At 38.5% G+C, this 24,202-nt stretch overlaps 2 protein-coding genes across 3 annotated transcripts in view; one reads left to right on the top strand and one right to left on the bottom strand.

Moving 5' to 3' along the window:
• The first annotated feature begins 2,693 nt into the window (after window positions 1-2,693).
• On the top strand, window positions 2,694-12,453 carry LOC119722033 (stabilizer of axonemal microtubules 1-like). Its single transcript, XM_038192016.1, has 7 exons — window positions 2,694-3,064; window positions 5,902-6,148; window positions 7,127-7,355; window positions 7,489-7,614; window positions 8,531-8,756; window positions 9,221-9,359; window positions 9,832-12,453. The coding sequence occupies exons 1-7, from the start codon at window positions 2,913-2,915 to the stop codon at window positions 10,285-10,287; spliced, it is 1,575 nt and encodes a 524-aa protein (XP_038047944.1). The 5' UTR covers window positions 2,694-2,912; the 3' UTR covers window positions 10,288-12,453.
• Window positions 12,247-24,202, bottom strand: part of LOC119722032 (roundabout homolog 1-like) — a 55,792-nt gene continuing 43,836 nt past the window's right edge. For both annotated transcript variants that reach the window (XM_038192014.1, XM_038192015.1), the window contains exons 24-28: window positions 22,617-23,216; window positions 21,908-22,006; window positions 21,021-21,203; window positions 18,520-18,588; window positions 12,247-17,962 (exon numbers count right to left, since the gene is read on the bottom strand). In XM_038192014.1, coding sequence (XP_038047942.1) covers window positions 17,724-17,962; window positions 18,520-18,588; window positions 21,021-21,203; window positions 21,908-22,006; window positions 22,617-23,216 — 1,190 coding nt within the window. In that variant the 3' untranslated portion in view covers window positions 12,247-17,723. The remainder of the gene's footprint in view (window positions 17,963-18,519; window positions 18,589-21,020; window positions 21,204-21,907; window positions 22,007-22,616; window positions 23,217-24,202) is intronic.

Genomic DNA, 24,202 nt, shown 5'->3' with positions numbered 1-24,202 from the left:
GACTCTTTGGGTGTGGCCGTTTCTTCGACCTTGGCTCTTCACGTGTTCGTGCTCAAGGCTTGGAAAGTTCAGGGGTGCGTTTTGGCGGTCATAACCAAAAACTGGTGCTGTTGTTTCTCTTTGGTTAATTGCTTTGGGGGTCAAGGGCGGATCCAGAACACAATTTTTTGGGGGGCCAAAAAAATGTTTGGTCTCCCCAAAAAGTGGGTCAAATAAATTACGGCGTGGGGTTCGGGGCCCGCTTAAGGGCCCCGAAATTTTTTTTGATTCTAGATGCTCTGTGGTGCGATCTGAGGCAATTTCTGACCACTATAACCAATGTTTTTTTGAGGAAAAGATGGTGGTGTACTCATTGCCTGCCTGTATTGCGATGTCACATAAAAAATTAAAAAAATTGGTTTCGTTTGGGGGGGGGGGCCATGGCCCCCTTTGGCCCCCCCTGGATCCGCCCTTGTTGGGGGTTAGAGTATTGCATCGTCGTGAGTAATTCTCATCCATTTAAAATTCCCGAAGAAATTCGCCGACAAGAAACAACCGAACCAATTCTTGGTTATGAACGCCAAAACGCACCCCAGGTCTTCATTGAAAACACCATGCTTTTAAGCACGGGTGCAACCGTGACCCTATCCGTGCGGACCTCGTCGCCAGTCAAGCCCTGCGGTCATTTCAGTTAAGCCCCGTGATCATTCCAGTCAGCCAGCCACGCCCCCTCGTCGGACGCGGACCTCGGGATCCCGAGGTAGGACGTGTGACAGGATGCCGCTCGTTACGCCACCCCTGCTTGTCTAACCATGGAGGTACCTCCATGGTCTAACGGAGCAACCCGGCCCCCTGTTTTCCTTTCAGTCCACTGGGCATTCATTCATTCATTCAAATACGTAAGAATCGGCAGACTTCTTATTTATCATTGTGTAAATGTGCATTTATACTCTCACTTTGATTTTGATTGACTTTGGATTATTAATACAAATGGATGCTTATCAATTTCTCTGAATTGAAATCATTGTTTCCCCGCCTTGTTAATTGCTGTTCGTTCAAATTATGTCCCTCCTTTTTGGCTTGAAGTTGTTCTGGAAAAAAAGTTGCAACCTGACGCCACTTTTTCTTCATATATCATTTCAATGAAGGTCATTCATTGCAAAAATGGTAAGACATGAATCTGGGACCGAGAAATATTTCCAATTTTGTTAGGAATTGGTTAGGAAAATTTTCTTGGCATCTCTATAGACTTTGTACACAATCGCGGAAGTACATGGCGTCGCCTTTTTGCAACATTTTTTTCTCCGTTCTTTCCATTCACGTTTTAGCTGGCCTGTGTGACCATGGAGCTATAAATGGTGTGACGTAACACACTGCATAGTTTGTTCAAGCGGTCGAAAAAATAGCTTTTTGCTTTTCTCCTTTCAAAAAATCGGGAAATGCGATCAAATGTTTTGACAACAATTTCTTCTACTTTTCTGCTTTTCAGCCGCCAGAAAAGCCGATTTACTGAGACGGCCGAAAAGTGGCCATTATTGTGTTACCTCGGAGATGCCGGTGTTAAACCATCTATCGTCGCAGTTGGTCTTTGTCTCAGGAAAAGCAAGTGTCACTTTTCGGCCGCCTAGCGTGGCGTAGTAACCGTCGGTGAAACCAAACTTAGGGTGCATCAATATTGTCTGAAGTGGGTTGGAGCACTTTTTCAAGATTTTTCAATTTCTTAGAGAGTTGGACCAAAGAAGTTCAAACTACACATAGTCTAGAAATTGTATTTTACTCATGATTACTGGGTTCATAAACTACAAAGTAATGTAGAAGAAAAAATACCGATAAAAGCATACATGTACAACTTTGTTATAAAGTTAACGGTCTACATGTATTGATTTCGCTACAATTAGAAAACAAGGGACCCCAGCAGGTGTCAAAGTCAATCAAATATGTAAATGGATTTGTACAGGACTCAAAATCGGCCAAACTAAAAAACAAAACAAAAAAAACGAAAATGAGTAGGCTTGAATTGGATGCAGGCCCTGACAATCAGATGTGTGTCACTTTCCAGTGTGCACTGAGCAAAATAACATGTTTGTGTGTCGTATATTTACAGATGAATAGGCCTAATGGTTTTATAAAATTCCGTGTCGTTCATTTTCGTTTTGCGTAAAATCGCTCAAATTCTCCCTCTTTAAAAAAAAAGGCTTAAAACAAATGACATACGAGCTGAAATTTCACATGAATAGTAACCAAATTTCTGTGGTGGCTAATTATACTATATATGTCTATAAAAAAATAGACTTGGGGCCAGATTGTTAGTTTTGTTTCTTTGTCAGACGTGCCCGTGTTAAATAAAAGTAATGATTCGCCTCGGTGTTAGAAGAATAACAAAAGTCGATTTGACTTGTAAATGTTCTGCCTTCCCCTATTCAAAAATATTGGGTGGAAAAAAATACGGCCCTCCCTTGGCTCTAGGGTCAGGAGAAATGGCATCGAGTGGTTTTGCATTATATAATAGCTGAGTTGAGCTGAGGGGTACGTACTACGTACGTATGTGTGAGCCTGGAAATGGGCCACACATGGGCCATACAATTCCATGACCGGTACGCGGTGTGTACTGTGCATGTGTCGCACGGGACGGGGGATCCCGTTGCTAAGGCAGGTACAAAGGCCAGTGACTTTCTGTTGACTGGTAACTAAGGCCCGACAGGTTGACTACGCTACATAATTGATTTGTTGATAGGGGTGCATACATGGTGTGTACTGCACATGTACAGGGATTCAGTGTAAAAGAAAAACACAGTGACACGGACATCGTCGTCCCAAAAATTTACTGAAGAACTTAATGATACAAGCGAAATTAATTATCATTAAGCAATATAGAAGTGAAAAAGTAGTGTCAAGCAGCTCAGTTTCCAAGTGAAGCGATCGGCGAGTTGTTCATGGTAATCGAGCAGACGATAACAAGTCATCAAGTATCAATGGCGTTAGATTACTCAGCGGATCGTCTAGATACGGCCAGCAGTGAAGCAAGGCAGATCATGGGACAACAGTTCCCCAATTTCACTTGTATCTGTGAAATTTGTGATTGCGGGTAGGTGAAGCGTGATTAGATTTGACCGATAATGTACGGTAATCTTTTCTAGCATCGTTTTTAATCGTTATTTTAACCTGATGGTTTGTGCACAGAAAGATAACTCTCTCAACTGTGATCCAGGTTGACGTTAAATGACAGATTTTGGGTCAACTCGTACCCGAGTTAACTCGTACCCGAGTCAACTCGTACTCGAGTTAACTCGTACCCTAGTCAACTCGTACCCAAGTTAACTCGTACCCGAGTTAACTCGTACCCAGGTTAACTCGTACCCGAGTCAACTCGTACCCGGGTCTACTCGCACCCAGGTCAACTCGTACTCCCCTCCTTTTTTAGTTTGGAAGTACGGATGGATGGTTTACAAAAACTTCCGATTTTACCCTAAAAAACGGCGACTGAGAAATAGTAGTTACGCCGCCAGAAGTACAAATAAAGTTCAAGGATTAGTTGAAGGCGGTGGTATCAAATGTTGCTCACAATCTGGATGAAAAGGGAAAATGTACCGTTCATCGGCAAGGGCTTCATCGCGACGGGTACCGCGCGGAGAACATTTTCAAAACGGCATCAGTGTGGTACTCGCAAGTCGACGGAGCCCTCGCTGATAAACGGTAAATTTCACTTTTCATCCAGATCATCAGATGTGTTATTTTAAAATGTGTGTAGTATTTTCTCTTAGTAATGATGTTATTTCTTTCTTTTTTCAGAGACCCTGGATCACTGAGATTGCGGAGTGACTGTGCGAACTTCTACGTCTTTTTTTGTTCGGTCGAACCTGTTTTAAGGGCGTAGTTTTCTTTTTACGAATTTAGTATTTAAGACCTTTTTTTTTAAAAGAAAGTCGCTATTAAAAAATGAATTTTGTAATGTAAAAGTAATATTTTTCAACGTTCACTCACTCCATTTTTGGCATCATTTATTGAATAATAACTGCACATGGCACAAATCTCTTTGGGAAGATTGGGGGCCCTGAAAGTACAAATCTGAAGAGAAAATATATTACAGGAAACATAAAAGAGTCACACTGACATCGTTATTTAATTTATAATGATTCTTTAATATGTTGGTCATTTTTTTGTATAATTAGTTCGGTAAATGTCGTAAAAAAATTCTTGTGAAGCTCAAATAAAGTTTCTGCGATAAGTTCAACTAGAATATTATTTTGGTTACAGAAATGTAGGATTTTTAATTATTTGTTTACATTTGAGGCATCAAGGAATTATAGTAAAAACGTAAAGGAAAATGGTGGCTCGTTTCATTCAGAGATGCTCTTTCTATAAGTTTTAGGGGACCAATTTGTTAGCTGATCCTTGGGTGTGAAAGATTGTTTGACATTAGCAAATTGTAATTCAAGTGCAAGAGAAAGTTTTATCTTAAACAAAACTGAGCTAATCGGGTTTCGTCCTCAAAACTTGACATCCGATTCGATTCATCATGAACTGTGTGACAGACCATCCGATCGATCGGTTTGAGCAGCAGAAAATAGTTCATCTGAAAACCACAGTATCATATAAAAATAAAATAAAGTGATAAAAGCATGCATACTTTAGGTAGAACATTTACTTGAAGTATGAAAATTAGCCCCGTATTAAATATGTACAACTACAACTTACACCAAGGCCTAATGCCGTTGAAAAACGGCGAAGGTTCCGACACTAACTACGCAACGGCAAAAACACCGTGCACGCACAACCACTTTGACCGGCGAGTGTACGCACAGGCTCGGCAAAAACGATATCACCGTGCACGGTACGACCATGTTGGCCGATGAGAGCGCGCACAGGCCCGGCAAAAACGATGTCACAGTGCGCGGACGTCCACGTGGACCGGCGAGTGCGGGCACAGGCCCGGCAAAAACGATGTCACCCTGCACGGACATATCCAGCTCCGATCTTCCGTTGTTTCACTGATTTTCTTTTCGAAAATAGGCAACTATTTTGAGCTGCGGGTACGAATTGACTCGGGTACGAGTCAACTCGGGTACGACTTGACTCGGGTACGAGTTGACTGGGGTACGACTTGACTCGGGTACGACCTAACTCGGGTACGACTTGACTGGGGTGTCAATTTTGGGGTACGAGTTGACTCGGGTACGAGTTAACTCGGGTACGAGTTGACCCATTTCCAAATGACACACTCTTTGGAATTTTGATATATTAAACGATTTGTCTTGGAATAGCACTAAAACTGAATTTTAAATTTCTGAAACAAAATGAAGGAATTAAATGGCCTGTTATGTTTTGGAGATTAAAACGGACTATTTGTTTCTGGTGGGTAACCAGTTAAAAAGAGTAAACAAAAGAAACATATTTTTAAAAATTAACCAAACATGGTAATAAAAAAAAGGCGATTTCCCCATGTGACGTAATTAAACAAAATTTCCATGGGCGTCGCGAGGGGGGGGGGGCAAGGGGGGACCCTTCCCCCCCCCCCCGGAAAATGAAAAAAAAAAAGGAAAAGGGGAAAAAAAACAGGAAAAAGAGGTGAAAAGCCATATTGCTGTTCATTTGATGGGGGGGGGGGGGTAGGGCAAATGCTCCCCTGCTGACGCTCGGAAAAATGATAAATTGAGAATATAATGAAAAAGTTAAGGAATTTGGGGGGAAAATTTGCTTTGCCCCCCTGGAAAAAAATCCTGGCGACACCCATAGAAATATCTTTTAAAAAAGGTATTGAAATGTTCTACATCAATAAGGAAATTAACAACAGTAGCAATATAGCAACATTAAGTGAGCACTTTATACTCTATACATGTGCTTACAATGTCATGGATGTGTATGGGGGGGGGCACAGGAGGTTGTACATATGGGTTAAAACAAGTTTTGGTTTTTATTTTCTAGACGACACAAGCATCACAAGAACTGCAAACGTAAAAATAGAGGAATCAGAGGCAGTGGTGCCAAATGTGCTCTGAGTCACTATCAGCAGACATTCAAGCATCCAGATGCAAGTTATCAACGTAGACTACCAATCATTCCTCCTCCTACACCACGGGATCTGGACCCTCCACACATGGACTTCAATACCATCCAACGCTCCGACTACCAACAACGGGTTCAAGCAAAGAAACAACAACCGATCAAAATGGTAACAGTGGCATTCAAATATGCTTGAGATTTTAAAAATGTTTATTGAAGTCAACTGTAAAAAGCAGTTCTTTCTGTTCAAGACACGACTTGGAAAGTTGTGTCCTTTTTCTCACCAAATGATAGTCTTGTGTGCAATTTACTTATGATTGGGTTGAAAGAGCAAGTTTTGATTACTTAAATAAATTCTTGAGAAAAAGCTTTCTAAACTTTTTTCTGTCCCAGTTATGTTTTTGGTTCTAGTATAGGAATTCATTGCAAAGATCAACTGATTCCCTTTAACAGACAATCATACATACCTGAGACAGTTTACTCGATCCTATTGGTCGAGAGCGTCCAGGCCCCAAGCTGGTTTTAAAAGTACTTAAGAATGCCAAGCACATATTTATTCACTTATTTGTTCTCATTAAAACATTTTGAAAAGACTCCACGGTAGATAACAGGCAGCATGAGTCTCATTTGCAGTGTGCACAAGTTTAATTCACTTTATCAGAAGTGTGCCCAAAAAACCCAAGTACGTGCGATTAATATTTTATGTAAATAATTATGCCATCAAAGGACATTTATTTGCTGAACAAAATGGTATTTAATAAGTTCTGAGGGCCTGACATTTATTCACTAGAAATACCCTCCTTAAAATACCCCACCATTACCGAATGACAAAGGGCTGGAGTTACATAAAAAAACCACCACATACTGGTATTTAATAGCAACATTTTGGGTCGTTTGTTCAATGTCAAATAACATTTAGATTTTGAGAAAGATTCTACAAGAATGTAAATGTCAGGGCTATGTCTGTTTTGGAATTTTGAAATAATTTCAGTCATCTTTCATTTCTAGACTAATTACATTTGTGAAGGAGAGGTTTTAATCTTTTCCTTTATTTTTGATGTCCAAGCAATTTATTCTCAAATCAAAAAGTTTATTTTACAAACATCAATTGTGGTTGGTAAAATTGATGGGATTTTCTCCCAAACAGGAGGAAAAAATGGAACGGAGTAATGCACCGATTGAGGACAAAACTATGTACCGTGAATCTTTTCCTGGACATTCGTCCTTCCCAGCCATTAAGATGCGACGACCAGCCACGCAGAACAGAAAAGGTCTACGATCAGCCAAGTTTGACAGTCGGACATCAAATAAGGAACATTATAAGCACTGGGTGCCACGCCCTGCAGCAGCATTTGGTGAACTGCCTTCATTTACAGGTTGGTCATTGTACATTGTATATGCAATTTGTTAATTGCTATTTTGTAGTGACTCAAGACAATTCATCGACAGTTGTGACTTGAGTCAGAGAGCCATCATAATCTTGATTTTGTTTTATGCCCCCCCCCCCAGGATCCATTCTGTACCCAGGACAGAGAATTGGGGAACTTGAGTCTGTAACAAGGAATGATTTCCCTGGCAACCATGCTGAAGCTACAATTGCTGCAAAGAAGTTGCCAGATAACATAGTCACTGAAGGTATGATGCTTATAGTTAGTGACTTGTCCATCCATCTGATGCATTGCTATGGTATTAAATAAGAAACAAATTCATTCAAGAAGCATTTCTTCAAATGGAAATTACTTTCATTTATGTGAGGCATTCTGGCAAATGAGACAGAACAAGTTGACAACTTATAGCTGCTTATAAAGTCCCCACTTATCGACATATCAAAAAAGTAAGATATTGAGAAAAAGGCTTTACAAATTTTGCGTTTTGTATTCATGAAAATGAAAGATGCCGATCATATTCCCTGAAAAAAAAACAACTTTTACTCCAGGATTTTTATACTATTTGTTTAAATTATGTGTAGTTGACATAAATAAATCTGAAACTTGAAATCAAATCACCCCCATTTGTTTTTGTGCATTTTTCCCACTATGGCCTGTGCCCGGTTCCATCTCATTGTGCAAGAACGCCTCACATATTAAAACATTTAAGATTTTTTTTAGCAGTGTGTGTTAACAAAGTATACATTCATGTATAGAGAACATGTTGTCTGTAGTCAGTGGAAGTGTTACAAGCTGATAATATTGCAATGGATTTGTTGCAAAAATACTGTGTTCTGTTTTGCAAATTTAATCCAGGATTCCATTCCAGGATTTAATAATCCACAGTCTTACAACAGTTATAATCTGGAGTTATTCAACTTATAAACAACGCTAAGATTTGCCAGTGTTGACAATGTTTGCACAAATGGGACTGATTGATGGCCATCAATGTTGGCAAACTAATGCTAGAAAATAGGCTGAACAGTCTTCCTCAACGTTTCACACTGTTTTCTAAAATGGAATTCATTATTTGATCAAAGCAGTTATTTCCCTCTTTGTTGGCTAAGCTGCCTTGTGTACTAAATTGATCTTCCCACAATTGTATTGATATGCTGCCTTTGCAGGTGAATTTGATCATGGTACAACTAACAGACACGCCTACCAAGACATGGGACCACAGGAAAAGACTCAGACAATCAAGTTCGCCTCACAGCTAACCCGTGACAAACGGGCAAAGTTTGACGGCAAGACCCAGAATATGCGAGACTTTCCAGGCTACCGTAGTCAGCCATTACCTCAGCGTGCTGTCACACCCCCACCAGCCACTATCAGACTTAGTATGGACTCAAGGTAAGACCAATGGAGATTCAAAACTTCAAAAGCATGTTCGTCTCTTTTTTTTAATTGTCCCAACTATTTATTATGTGACCATTGAGCATAATATACTATTCAGATTTATTTTCTGTCATCAAAATAGGCAGCAAAGTAATTACCAAATGTATCTCTTTTAGGGTGATTTCAAGGATATGTCATTTCTTTTCACAAGATTTGACAGCAATAAAAACACATGCTATTTCTAAAATGTCACGTAAGTGTGACAGTTATTAAATTTATAAAAAGGAAGTTTTACAATCCTGAATTAATCAACCCAAATTCATTCCAAATTTAGCATCGATATTGGTTAACTAAAACATTGTTTATTTGATTTATGTCTGCTGAAATTTGAGAATTGAAGTAATCAGGAAAAAAAATCAACGTTTATGTTCTATTGTCTTCATTAATGGTAACTGTATGACTTGTTCTATTTGAAACAGAATTGAGTTTGTGACCGAGCAGCAGGACCAGTATCCTGGCCATGATACCAGACAACATCCAAAGCCAGAACTTATGCTGAAAGATCCTAAGACCTATTCAGTGCCAACTACAAAGTTCACAACCACGACAACCAATAAGGTAGATATATAACATCACAACAGAACATTCAAGCGTCTTGCCAAACACATACATGCAACTACATGTATCAGTTATTGTCCCTACCCTTTGCATTATATTCTATCCCACATAATCCACATCAATTTGGACCCAAAGTCATTGCAATAACTGTTCTGCACTTACAGCACTATACATGTAGTAGAGAAATTATGGGCAAAGCTAGTTTGAATGTATTCATACGCAGAAGTCAACATTGTACATATGTTAACCATGAAGATGCTTACCTTTAGTAAATACATGTAGTTTTATTTCTGCCATGGGTAAAGTGTTCATTTATGGTAAGCAGAACAATGACATGGGGCCCTGGAGAATGTAACATTTCAGTTGACAAAGTCCCCATTGAAACCTTTCGGCAAGGATCCCCAACCTTTTGGCTTATGAAAGCAGTCAGTGCACTTGCCATGATTATTGATTGACAATGTTATTGTTTCAGATGACTTATAAGCCCATTGACACCAAAGATGCTTACAGCACCACACGGATGCGCCCAATGACCAACACTGACAGACAACCAGGCAAGTTTGATGATCAAACCATCAACAAACGCTTCTACAAAGACTGGGGAGTCAAGCCACGCATACGCTATGGAGACCTGCATGAGGCCAATATCTACATACCACCAGTAGGTCATATGGCTGCCCATTCAGAAACTATGGCTAACTTTGATGGCAAGTCATTAGCTGAGCCCACACGTCCATTCCTGCCAGCTACCCAACCAGCTGAAGATCAAGGCAAACAGGACTTCCGTACAGTGCACAAGGAAACCTACAAAGGACTACGCAAGCCTCTATGCAAGGCAGAAGCCTACATGCTACAGCAAGAATTAATACGAAGGAAAACAATGAGCAAAAGTAATGATCCAAAACAAACTGTAACAGCAGCTAACTAAACGACACACAGTGGCAGCTTGCTCAACACAAATGTTATCAATTGTAAATATAACATTCTTGTAAATAGACAAAGATCACTTTTGAACATTATGTAATATATGGGCTTTCAGACCCTGAGGTATTCCAATTTGTATACATATACATTTATAAATCTACTCTGCACTTAGACCAGCATGCCTTAGCTGAGTGCTATAAAGCGAGTGAAGGCTGATTGAACAGAGTTGAATGTAGTATGTGAGACATCACATTGCCTGAGAGCTGATGAATGTCCCTTCCTGTATGGACTCTTATGTATAGAACAGTAGATTGTGTTTGTTTGTTTTTATACCAGTGAGGGCTCCTTGGGCAGGGCACTGCCTGTGCACACACATTCATGCATATGGCTTTAAGAATACAAAAGTAATTTGCCTAGCCTCTTTGCGTGAGCTTGTCATATGATGGCAGTGCATTCAAGTGTTTCACCTAACTGTGGTATATGTGCGTAGAGTCCATATCAGAATGAAAAGCTGAAATATCAATGCTTTGACACTTACAGATGATTATCTGTCTACACATACCTACCATACCTACAACATATTCATGAGAATCAGCCATCCCTTGCCCACCAATAGTTTTGCTATGTATATGTATATCCATGCATGCGCAAATGTCACACTCGGTGTAAAAATGCATATAAGTACAGTATGTGCATGTGTTTGAACATTCCTGGGACTTACATGTTTGTGCATATGCAAGTACATGTATTGCCCTAGCTACCAAGAAAGATGGCAGCACACAGACAGCAGCGTTATTAGCAACTGAATATACATGTACGTGTATATCAGGTCATGGAGGAAGGAATAGACAGGTATAGTGAAAAAGCAGTTTCCTCCGCTCTACCTTGGAACTTTATGATACGTTATAGGGGTCATATGTGCTGTCCATCCTTAAACCATGTTTACATTGTATTTGTATATATTTTACCAAAAGAATTCATTTCAATTGTGTGGGAGTGACAATGACTACCGCCAAGAGAACCAGAGTGAAATATTTCCACACAATACATTGTATATTGTTCACCTTCCTGAAATGATGTGTGGACTTGGCTATTTACCCAAACTTTTCTCACAAGATTTTTTAAATTAAAAAAAATCAGTTGTCAGAAAGAGGACAGTATAGGCCTACATTTTTTTGTTATGAATTAACATCAGCTGATGCATCAGCAGGTCCAAATAACAGAAAATAAAGAAAGGAACAAGAAGGGTCTTCGGTAGTAAAGTAAATCCAGACTGTGTGTGTGGGTATTTGCTGCGCTTTAGTGTGAGGTGTACATGTATATATCTCCTCAGGTACAGTACTCATTTTCTATGTGTGTATAAATGTGTGTAAGTCCAGCTGGGCATTGTATAGATGCACACTTAATGCATTGGTTTTCCCACTCTAAATGGCCATACCTTCCATCCCTTGCCTGAATGTAGGTACAAATAACCATAATTAAATGTGCGTCCTTTGTGTGTAGCCTATTTCAACCCATATATACATGTGTATATATTTTTAAAAAGCAGTTGATGTAAAATCATTGTTCGTTATGGTGCAGCACTCTATGCATACTGGTACTTATGTTGTATTATTACTCTTATTAGTTGAATTATGCAAGATGCATGTTATGGGTTCCATCCAGCTATTATTGGTCGAGTCCTGTCACATCAAATAATCTTCATGTTTAATCAGTCACTTTGAATGATGATTTGAAGCCGAAGCGTGGTCTTCACTTCACATAAACCACTAACAAAGTTGTGGTCCTAGATGAAAATATACAATTAATGTATATATATTGTACTTGCGGGCGAAATCAAATTTGACGAGTGTAAAATCTTGGAATTGTTGAAAATATTAGAATTGTGACCACCCGTGAACAAAAAGCATCTTCCTTACATGACAGACAGGATACATCAGTGACTCATTCTTGACAAGAATAATTTGGGGCTTATAAAGTGCTTTTATTGTCCAGCATTGAACTGAATACATTTGGCCAGCAGGCAACTACATGTTAACATTTAATTACAGTTACAAGATACATTAACAGCATCGTGAGTAGGAATTGGTGCAACAATAACAGGCAATAATCTCCAAGATCAATGGTTAATAATTACATGTGGCGTTACAAAAATATTGGTACTGAACTGTATCACCAGGTAACAAATCGTGATTGTGCTTTCAGGTCATTCAGGGAAAGACTACACAGACAGCATAGTGTCTTACAATATGCCAGCACTTTGCAGACTGTTAAGTACAGAAGGTCTGTAAGTACAGAGGGTCTGTAACATGTGGATATCACCACACTAAGTCAGGCTCAGAACAAATGGCATCTACATTGTATTTTGTTTTTCATCCCATTTTGGTCGACCATGTGTATTCTCCAGAAAACCAAAGAGCCATTTGGACAAACCAGAAAAGACTTGCAACGTTTTCTCCCAATGTTTGAAGCTGTCATTATGCTAAGTGATTCAATTGTTGATCTGTGAACAGTGGAGTACTGTAGACTGCAGTCACGCTTGACCTGCAGCTTGAGTCTAAAAGTTACCTGAACTAAAGGTCTATATGTCAAAGCTGGTTTTCATAAGTACCAATTATATCTGAAACTAAAACTTGCATGAAATATGCAATAAATATGCTTTAAGTCATTTTTTTTAAACTTATGTAAAAAGCGTGCAGATATACATATATTGTTGTTGCAAAATGTAACTACATGTCTTACATAAAAGAGCTTGTATTTTGAAGAATATACAGCGCAGTTTGGTTTGCTTGCAAGAGCCTTCGTTACTAGCATACTGTCTGGTGGAAGACAAAAGTCAGTACTCATCCAATACACAGGACAGAATATGGCTAAGGTCATTAATAATGGCAAATAAAATATACACAAATGTTAGCAAAATGTAATGGCAATCAAATCTGACATGACTCTGTATCCTACTTGTCAGTCAGTGTCTACATTGAACATGTCTCTACACGCAAGTTATGGGTTGATTTCAAGGTACATGTCATTAAAAAAAGTACAAATTAATGGCAAGATAACGAGGTGTTCACAATCCCCAAGTAGCCAAAAGTCAAATGGCATCACTTGATATGGTAGAAAAAAAATCATGTTTTCAGTAATTTCTGAGACGAAAAAACCCACTCATTTTTCGGTTTGTTAAAACTCAATTCAACCAACGAAACTTGAAAATCATTTTATCAAAAAGGTTTCCATGGAATATTTACATTCTTGCAATATATACAGTAACATGGACAAAACTCAATACATATAAAAGCAAAATCAAAAAACATTTCTTACATTTTGGTGGGTTTCCTATTTTAAATATTAAATAATGTGATTAGATATGACCTGGCAGGCTGGCACACATGAAAGGATGGGTTTGTCAATACATGCTATATATAGCACTTCTGATGCAGTATGAGCAGCACTAATATTCACATCTAAGCTCATGATATAAACTTAACCACAAAAAAGAGCAACTCGCGTTTGGCTTAATTACTTAAAATATCACCTGATTAAATTGCGTAAAATGAATACTATCACTGATTGAGGGTATCATAATCATTATGACATTTTATATTAACTCCCACTGTCCCCTAAAGAAAGGAAATTCACATCACAGTGTTATTTAACAAGTCATAGTATGCATACCATTACAGCAATGTCATGTCACATCACCCACTAAACACTATCCCCCAAAATGGGGATAGTGTTCTGGCATTTTCAGTTGTGAAGAAATATGCATGATTACTATACGACCCAAGTTGCTGAATCACTCAAAGTTTGATAAACAACTGGTTTACAAACAACAAAACGTGCACTGGGACACTGATGCTACAAATTAATCTGAAAAATATCCCCTATTGTTGCTGCTTGTTACAAACAGGAACGTATGCTTACATGTTTAAAAACATTCACTTTGGCAAAGATTATAACCTGTAACCCACTTTAAACAATCTTTTTTAAATCACTACATTTTGCTTTCATCAAGTTGTTAGAAATTCTGCAAGTTCATGATACATAACAGCAGCTTCTTCATCAATGCTTAACTAAAAAGGCACTGATTTAGAACATGTACAACAACTTCCATACAATAGAATAAAGAGTATACCATCAGCAGTTTGGTCTAAGAAAAACTAAACATTCAACCACACAAATCAAAACAGATGTTAGGGGCAAAAATCACTGTGCTTTAGAAAATTAAAACATGTATAAAAAACAAACAAGTCCACTCTTTGTTGCAGCTGGATATCTGTCTACTTCTATACTATGCGGATAGTTATTAGTTTACCCTGTTTACCTTAAAATGCACAATATATACTCTCAACTATAAACGCTGTGGTTCTTAAGGACAGTAAAGTGTGTCAATAGTTGGTCACTGTCTCCATTATCAAACTATAGCAAGTGATATGTACACTATTATATACAAGTCCCAAGATATCGGGCAGTCAGCATGATGGAGCAGCTCTTTGTCCTCTTTGATATTTTTTTACAACAAACGATGAACCCTCTGTATCTACTGCAATGAATGCAATGTTGATTAAAGAATGCAATGTTGATTAAAGAATGCAAAGAATACATGTACAGGAATATCAATTAATCAATCTTTTTAAGGGAACAATTAAGTGCTTAGCCGATATACATTTCAAACCGGCTAGGGGGCTTGATGTGGATAACGGTCCGAGCCAAAGGTGAGGGCCATTATCTGCATCCAGGCCCCAAGCTGGTTTTAAATGTACTAGTTTAATACCAGCCAAGCACATATTTATTCCCATTCACAAATAACTTTCAGTCACAAATTCAAAATAAGTTTAAATAACTTTCAGTCACAAATTCAAAATAAGTTTTAAAAAAATCACACAATTTCCATTGATTTTGTTCAACAATTTGTACATCCTGTTTTGCGAAACACCCCTCTGGTCATGTCTATGGTATACATTGCATGCTACATACGGCACAGAATGCAGCAGTGTTACTGGCAGTTTAAAACCACCCACATGACAGGCTTTCGACCAATAGGAATGAGCAAACTCTCTCAGGTATTTATTAATATCGATTAACGTGTTTTCATCTTTCAATCTTAACATCATTAACTGAATACATTCCTTCTATGCATGAGATAACATCTGTGTGATCATATTGATCTGTTGCAAAAGCAAACAAACTCAAAAACCTAACCCCAATTAATCATGTTGATAAACGGCAAGTAATAAACATGATGGGGTGGACTCGTATACCTGCATGTGCTAGGTTCACATGTTCATCTATAGCTCTGAGAATTAATTTCCTTTGTGACTTTATACAGGTTTTGTGGTCCACATGGTCACAAGTAATGAAATAACAGTGTGATAACTGAATCATTACCTGTTAATGAATATGTTAAAGGTATGAGCCATGAACATTCATCACTCCCTTATGAAGGTTATTATTGCCTTGTAAATCTCACTTCATCACACTTGTATTTCTATTAAGGCCTAGAACACAGATGCTAGGCCCACCCATGGACAGCTGCATGCAATAAAATGTTATACTATCTGATGTATCAATTCATATTATCTTAACACATCCCACATGATAGTTTCCAGTTCATTAAGAATGTCTACACTAAGGTATTTAAGCAAAATGGAAAGCACATCATCTTATCCAGTTTCCTTGGAGAGGTATCTCTGTTCCCCCTTTAATTTCATTTTGGAGAAAACTACTTATTGAACACATGCATGTCTACTGGTTTGGAGACATCAAATGTACAATGACAACTTGACAGCAACACCCTTATTTCAGACTGGCATTCCAGAGTTAACTAAACTAAATTACTGAGAAGATTGGAATACATCAAATGATTGACATGTCAATAAAAAATAAGTACATAAAGTTTGACTGTCTGAAACCATACTGTATTTGGGTCCAATCGAGTCACTACTGGAACGCCAAATGGGATGACTCCTCATTCATCTAGATCTACCTACAGACAAGTGGCTTATCAGATTGTACAGCCTTTGTATTTCAAGCTTGTACTGTCATCCAGTAAGGCAGTACTTACCAAACGGTATTTCAGTTCCAACAGTTTTATGATGAGGTACACGTAAAGTCAAAGAAAACCTTGCTGCTGATTACACCCCATGTACATGTACATGTACATGTACTGGGGTTTTATAATTGATGCAATTATGATATATGCATGAGTCCTTTGTGAAGTCAGTTGTAGACTCATTTCCAATGTCTGCTGTTTATTTATACCTTGAGCTTCAAGATAATATATACCCTGCTCCATGAATGAACAGTGACTGGAAAGTGATTGTGATGAACCACACATTGAATGGATCCGCCGTTATTGGTGCATTCCATCAAATATTAACCCTGAATGCTACAATTCTTCTCCTGACTATTGTTTATCTTGAGACTGCTTTGTATTTCAAATGAAAGCACATTTGATATCTACAGGTAAATACAGGTGACATTTTGTCAGAGTTTTCGCTCAGACTTTAATAGTTGTTCTGAAGTTTCCATGTGAATGGATGTGGTCATGAATACAAAGCTATCACTACTACCCATTGATTTGTACTGGTTACATCACGTGATCAATTGTTCAAAGGTTATAAAATGTGCTGAAAATTTCCAGTTTGATGGACTGGTTTGGTAAATATATTTCACATGTGTATGTACATCGCCAACAACAAAAGGCATCCAAATGCACAGAAACGGTTCAATACTGCAGCTGCAACCTCATGCCTCTATGCAATGTCAGGGGTTGGTTTGACTGGTAAGTAATGTCAATTGGATGAGATAAGACTTATATAATTGAGATTTGTGGAATACCAAAGAATCGGCTTTATTTATATTTAATTACCTTAAAGGTGAATATAATTCTTCATCTGCTTTCCTGAGGCAGCATGTCCTGCATGTATTTCCATTTAATGCCGTCTGCTTTAATGGATCATGGATGTAATACTTGGTTCATGTAAACATAAGTCTTAATAAATCAGGTAATATCATTCACAAGAATACAATCTTGCTAATGACAGTACAACTGCAAGTGTTACACATTTGCATATCAATCATGTCAGGCATTTCTGTACATACATGTAAGCAATGTTCAAAGTTTAAGTGTATTCAATAGGAGCAAAACATTCTAAATTGACAGCTTGCTTACTGTACAACAGCATCCCCAATAAGTCTGGGAAAAAGAGCAGTTTATTCAACTACAAAGCAGCATTTGTACAAACAAAAGCCATACTGCGTTGTAACAAACATTTATACATTTTGTTTTATCAAAAAAGGAAAATTGAACAGCTAATAATTGAAAGAACAGACTGCTTGGCTTCACACACTCTCACCACATACAATTACATACATGTCTTGGACATGATTAGTCCTACAGCTTAGAAAGGAAATACAAAAAGGGTAGCAATACTATTTCAATTACATTTCAGAATCCTCCATGGCAAATGCCAGTGGATTGGCAGTTACAGTCAGTCCTACGTTGTTGGTATCTTGTAGTACTAGAGGTTTAGTCTTGGCTTTCTTTGTAGACCCACCTGTCTCTCTGCCTGTCCCTGCTAGAGGTTTAGTCTTGGCTTTCTTTGTAGACCCACCTGTCTCTCTGCCTGTCCCTGCCATTGGTTTGAATGTTGTCAAGATACTGTGAGATGGCTTGCTACCTAAAACCACCAATCACAACAAATCATTATCAATGGTTGCAAATATTCAGCTTTCAAATCCCAAACTTTTGGACAGTCAAATATATTTAAGTGTGTAATGAAAATGCCCCTTCTGTTGTTCTGTGTTGTTTTGTTGTTTGGCATGCTTAACCTTGATGAGTCTTCAAACTGATGTCTTGCATAATAATGACTGGCTAACAATTTTGTCAAAGTTGAATGTACAGTTGTCATGAAAGGCCAATTTGGTGATGCAGGGTGGCACTTGACAGACCTTGCAGAGGTAAATGCAGCCAGCATTGAGGTGAGTGGAAAAGTAGGCATGAGTGTTACTCAATTCAACTAACAAGATGACTTCATAGATTGTTGTTGATTACAAAGATTCTGATATTTACTCATGATGACAATTTGCTGGTTTCAATGGTTTTGTATGCACACCAACTTTCAATCAAGTCAGTCACTGCACGATTTGGGAATGGTGAAGTCCCTCAAACTGTGAGAAAGTAAAACAAAAATGGTTGTTGAGGATTGAAGAGGTGAGTGTAATACTGCCTACATACCTGTATGAGTAGCTGGGTGTGCTCTATCTGTACGACTCTGCTGTGCATCGTGTCTGCCATGCTTCTTACCTACAACATGCAACACAATCAAACTATTCATGTCACGTTTGTTTTCTTAACAAATGCATGAAGCTTATTAGGAATGTGCCGCCACAATATTGTTTTTTTTGCTTTCTGTTATGTTACTGTTTCAGTATGGAAATAAATGTACTACATAGCTGCCAACTTTTCAAAATCCCAATTAGTAATCAACCCGGGCGGTCATTTTCAACTTCTCGTTTTATCAAAAGCTTTACCAACATCGAGTACAGGTACATGGTTTACATGTACACATACATATGCATACCCTTCTTGTTGTGAATAATAATGTACTGTAGGCCAAAAGATAATTTAAAAAAAAAAAAAAAAAAAAAAAATTAAAATTAATTTTGTTTTAATGTCTGTATTTGTTTGTTGAAGTCAAATAAATAATAACAACAATAACATGTGCGCATATTTTTTTTAAGATGCATGCTATCGATGTGGAGTTTCGAGTTCGTATCATGTTTTTACACACAATGATTTAGGGCCACCGTATGCAATAGAAATATCCCGCCAACATACCTTGCAAACGCATGCTGATTTATCTTTTCTGGACGTTGTGACAAACTCAAACTCTATTAGCAATTATTCCAACCATACTCTTATTAAATTCCATGATTAAAATCTCGCACTGATGGGTCTCATCCTGGCAATAAGCGACCAAATGTGCTCACGATCGTCACTGAAAAGTACTCACATACAGTACACACAACCACACATCCACGAGATGCACACAAATGACACACCATTGAAAAATATTTGTAGTCTGGTCCTCAAGTACTCCACTGCGCACACTGCATTGATGTCTATCAGGTGCTTGACTGCATTCTTAATAGACTTGTCACCAGTCCATCCATTATCGCGACATTTCGCCAGAAGTTTTTGGTCAAAAACGATACTTTACAAGTATTTTTGGGAAAATGGGAAATTCGTAATGTTTTAGTGGCAAATCGTATTTTCGTAATTTAACAAACAATTCGTAATAATTACGAAAAAATCGTACTAGTTGGCAGCTATGGTACTATTGAATTGAAATGAATTGAAGCATGTTCTAGATTGCTGTTACATGCAGGTCGGTAAGGGTAATGTGCCATATATTTACTAGGAAGCATTCTGATCGTGTTCCCTGAATTTTATTTACGCACGTATAAGCGATTTTGTCGTGCGATAATGTCAAGTGCACAAATCAATGAAGGCCTTTACATTTATGCAACTTATCGCGCCATTTTTGAAATCAAATTTGTTCACACATGCACGTGTGCGACATTGTCGCGCATCAAAGTCGTTGCGACAAAATCACGTTTGTGTAAATGGGCCTTGTAAGCTGTTGAATGGCATGGTACCAGGCTATTTATGCATTGCAAGCCTCACTTTCAAATTTTTTTTTAAATGTGGCTTAAAACATTAGGGTATGTTCAATCACAAATTTTATATTATTCATCAGAGCACACTGGTATTAATGTGTAATTACTTTTTGTATTACTTTCGTTTCTATTCGCAAGTTACAAAAAAGGAATTTTTTACCTCGCTTTCAATTCAATATGGCCGACTCGTGAATAAGGCCTATATCTGATGAAGTCTCTCACAGAGTAATGGAAGTCGAGTATTGCTTATGCAAATACATGTATGAGGACATGTAATGGTTTGCTTCAATAAGTTCTGGTGGGCTTTTGGAATATTATTAAAATTCAACAGTGCATTCAATGTAGAAAGCAACATTTAAGTGTCTGTATTCCTACATGACATGTAGGGAGATCCAACTGCTGTACAGGGTGAGTAAAAAAATGCATTATTTTTTATCAAAGTCAATTTTCTCAGAAATAGAATATAGGTGGCCAAAATTTATTTTACCAGAATTATGTCACGGCTAATCTGAACAGATCATGCAAATTTCATTTATGTGGAGCTAAGCATTGCGATTATTTAAGCACTTGTTCATTGTGTCCTCAATTTATTACCGTTCCAAGTTTTTGCAATAGACACTAACCTACAGCAGCTGAGGGACAGGATTAACGTTGAAATCGCATCCCTGAGGAGGACACATAAGACCTGGCGGGCATATGAGACAACGGCCCAAATTGTGTATTCACCTCAATGGCCTTTATGTTGAAGGAAGAGCGGCCAGGCAATGATGTCAGGCAACCAGGATGCAAAGAGGTAAGTGGCTGTGCTGGTTATTTTCTGAGAAAATTCTATTTCTGAGAAAATTGACTTTGATTGACTTTTTTTAATCACCCTGTATATGGATGATGTCATGAATGGAAACATCATCATCATATTGTCTAATTTCCATCAATCAATTGTGACATATCACAAGATGTACATGTGCATTCAGGTCCTGGGATCCTGTGACCTATCCAAACCCAAGGCTACAGACTACCCAGATATATACATGTGTCTAGATTTGTAAGTGGATTTACCTGCTCTAGGATCTGTGACTGTGGATCCAATGACTTGCATGCCAGAATTCTGGGCTGCTGCTGCTACTGCACTAGCAAAATCAGCATCAGTAAAGAAAGATCCCTCCGAACTCTCACTCACGCTGCTATGACGACCACTGCTGGAGCTGCCATTCATAGACGACCACGAACCCAACATTGCATCTGACAAATATCAATCACAAGAAAACTGAAGGTAGGTATGTCTGCACTCTGCTGAAAACAGTTGTTCAAAAGAAATTATGCAAGAAAACTTTTTTTTTGTAACAAGAGATACCGGTAAATTGAACCCTAACCCCTGGGGTGTGTGAACAATTATTTCAAAGTTTGGAGGATTCAGGACTGTTAGAGTCAATACTTTTGAAACTAGGAGTGAAACTCAATGTCGTGAGCTTGGTGCTGATTACTTATGGTAGCTACAGAGTTGAATGCAACCATATCATGGAGAGTTGTGTTGAAAAGTACATTTTCAACTGATTTCAAATTGAAATAAAAGTACACCTGTGGTGGATTTTCTCAGATATCTCTAAAACAAGAATGTGTGGGTGAGGCATATAACAAATATTGCATGCTTAACTCATGGTATAGTCAACTAACCTCCTTTAATGATCTATTGAGTGTTCCATTTTCCCTTGGCTACACCTCAGGAATATAGGACGCTCAATTGATGGGAGGCTAGTTTGTTTTTATCCCTCAAAACGAGCAATATCTATATACTGAAAGTGCCGTGTAAATTAGAGCAAGGACTAAGTGGATGTGAAGTATTTCATTTCCTTCAAGCACTCTTGATGTCTAGATTTCACTCTTTAGAATATGTTATGTGTTCAACAGCCCAGTAGTTGATGTTTACTTGTAGACTGTCAGCATACCTGTACAGGAATCCGCTGACTCAGTGTCATCTTCTGTCTGTAGCATGTGAGGCAGTTGGTTCCTATTGGCCATATAATCACCATGATTGGCATGTAAACCTGCAGATCAAATGCAAACATACAGATTGAATGGCCAATCAGACACACACGTATAATTTATGTCATCAATTAAAACTAAAAAAGTGAAACGACAAATACAGTTTGATTAATAGGGAACATTCACTTTTTTTTCTTCATGGAATTACAATTTCACTGGTGAAGACCCTTTGACATGCCTTATTACTAAACTGAACATACCACCACAAGGGTGCAATGCTTTACAAGTCAGATTTGTTTGGGGAGGTGAGTGATACAACAAAGCAATGGTGTGGATTCACAATAGAATAATGTCTGCCATAGGGACCTACTTGGTTATTGTATCATGGGGAACACTGTGTATCATCATAAATGTGCTGCTTGGTTTACTACTGGTTGATATCAAGGTCTTCACACTTCGTTTTTACAGCTTGTTTTGTTTACATTCATTGGTATAAGACTCGTCTTATTTTGATTTGGTCAGTTCAGCCAATCAGGGACCTATAGTCATCCTGAGTGTCCTCCGTGTACATCATTAATATGTACATGTATAACCTGCCCATGGTACACATACATGTAGGCCATAAAACAAAGGACTGTTACACTGAGCTGAATGTTGAATAAGTGACTTTACCTTGGTCTGCATTCAGAGCTGTTGCAGCTGATATACCAGCCATGTCATCATTATCAGAGAGTATCTCACTCTGTGACATATCATCATTGAACTCCAACAACTCCTTGCCGAGTTGCTCATGCCTAGGATCCTCAAAGAGACGCTTTGAAGCTAGGTAGGGTACCCCCCGTTGTGTGTGATCAGGATCTGAAGGCCTGTCATGGGTTTTACTATGAGGCTGCTGCCTATGGTCAGCAGGGGTGCCACTCCTATTACTGTCTAATTGATTGGGTACTGAGTTTGTCGGCAGTGGTTTATGTGCTACAGCTGGTAATGTATGCTGCCTATCACTAGTACTGACTGGTGGTGATGAGCAGCATTGTCTGAGTGGAGGTGTCGGTCCTTTCTTTTTACTCCGTTCCATGTCCTGACGATTCTTTCCATGATCCATATGTGGATTAGCGTTGGCATGAGAACAAGGTGGGGCTGGACAGGCTGATCCTGTGGGTGAATCTATGTCAGTTGGTGGTTGTTCAGGGGGAGGTGGCAGTAACTCTGTCCAGTTACGTGCTGGTTGTTTGGATCCACCTCTGTGTCGTTTCTTTCTACTAGCACGATCACCTGAATGACAAGGTTAAAATGTCATCATTAGCAATAATAACATGCAAACATAGCACAAAACATTGAAGCTTTAATTAATACTTGTCATCTACTGATACAAGGAACTGATCAACTAGTCTGCAGGGGCTTTACATAATAAGCACTGGGTATCAAACCACATCACAATACTTTTTTTTGGATCTTTCATGTTCCATATGCTAAGGGCAGCCTTCAATATTGACTGTTCGCGAGGTCTGCGAAGTTTGCGAACTAAATTTGATCCCAAGTTAGGAGTAAACATCAAGCTCTGCAGGTTCATTTGCATCGCATGACAATGCGCCTTTGTTATGCTAAAACTATGCTAATATGCTACAGCCGCTGAGTTCCCGAGGTGCGCGAACCTATCATATCCGGAGTTCGCGTAATCAGCTACCGGTCAGTGCTCCGGTAATATTCAGGCTTTGTTGCGTCGGCGGTATTTGTTATTAATCAGGATAAGTACCTTTGAACAGCTACTTTCAACAAACAATTACTTTCGTTAATTTCATGAGTGAGTGTTTTTTTGTCAACGTCACTCTATGCCGTTCATCAAAGATATATTTGATAGAATCAATGATTTCGATTGCGTTACCTCATCACCGTCATAAAGGCTATTGTCGAATTTTTTAGAAACAAAGAGCAACTTTTTAACCTGATTTGTGATCCATTTTTCCGGCCAAAAAAACTTTCAAAATGGTCTCAATTAATGGCCAACTTCCCGTTTGTTCCACCTTTTTTCCGGTTTGGATCGGCATCTGGACGGAAGTTCCAGTGATCCGGACTGCATGGCTTCCCTGCACTCAATATTTTGAACCAGCGGAATGGACTTACCTGTTTCGGTTCATTTCTTCAACCATGTTTTAATAGCATAATACCAGATTTTAAGTTCCAGCATAATTTATATCATCGTCAAAAACTAACCACAATGTTATATTAAACTGAAGAGAATCGTTTTTTTTTACGTCGCC

The sequence above is a fragment of the Patiria miniata genome, unplaced genomic scaffold (genome assembly GCF_015706575.1).
Source record: "Patiria miniata isolate m_02_andy unplaced genomic scaffold, ASM1570657v1 HiC_scaffold_14, whole genome shotgun sequence".
Classification (NCBI taxonomy): domain Eukaryota; kingdom Metazoa; phylum Echinodermata; class Asteroidea; order Valvatida; family Asterinidae; genus Patiria; species Patiria miniata.
Note: the sequence above shows the minus strand (reverse complement) of the source record. Positions and strands in the feature narration are given on the sequence as shown.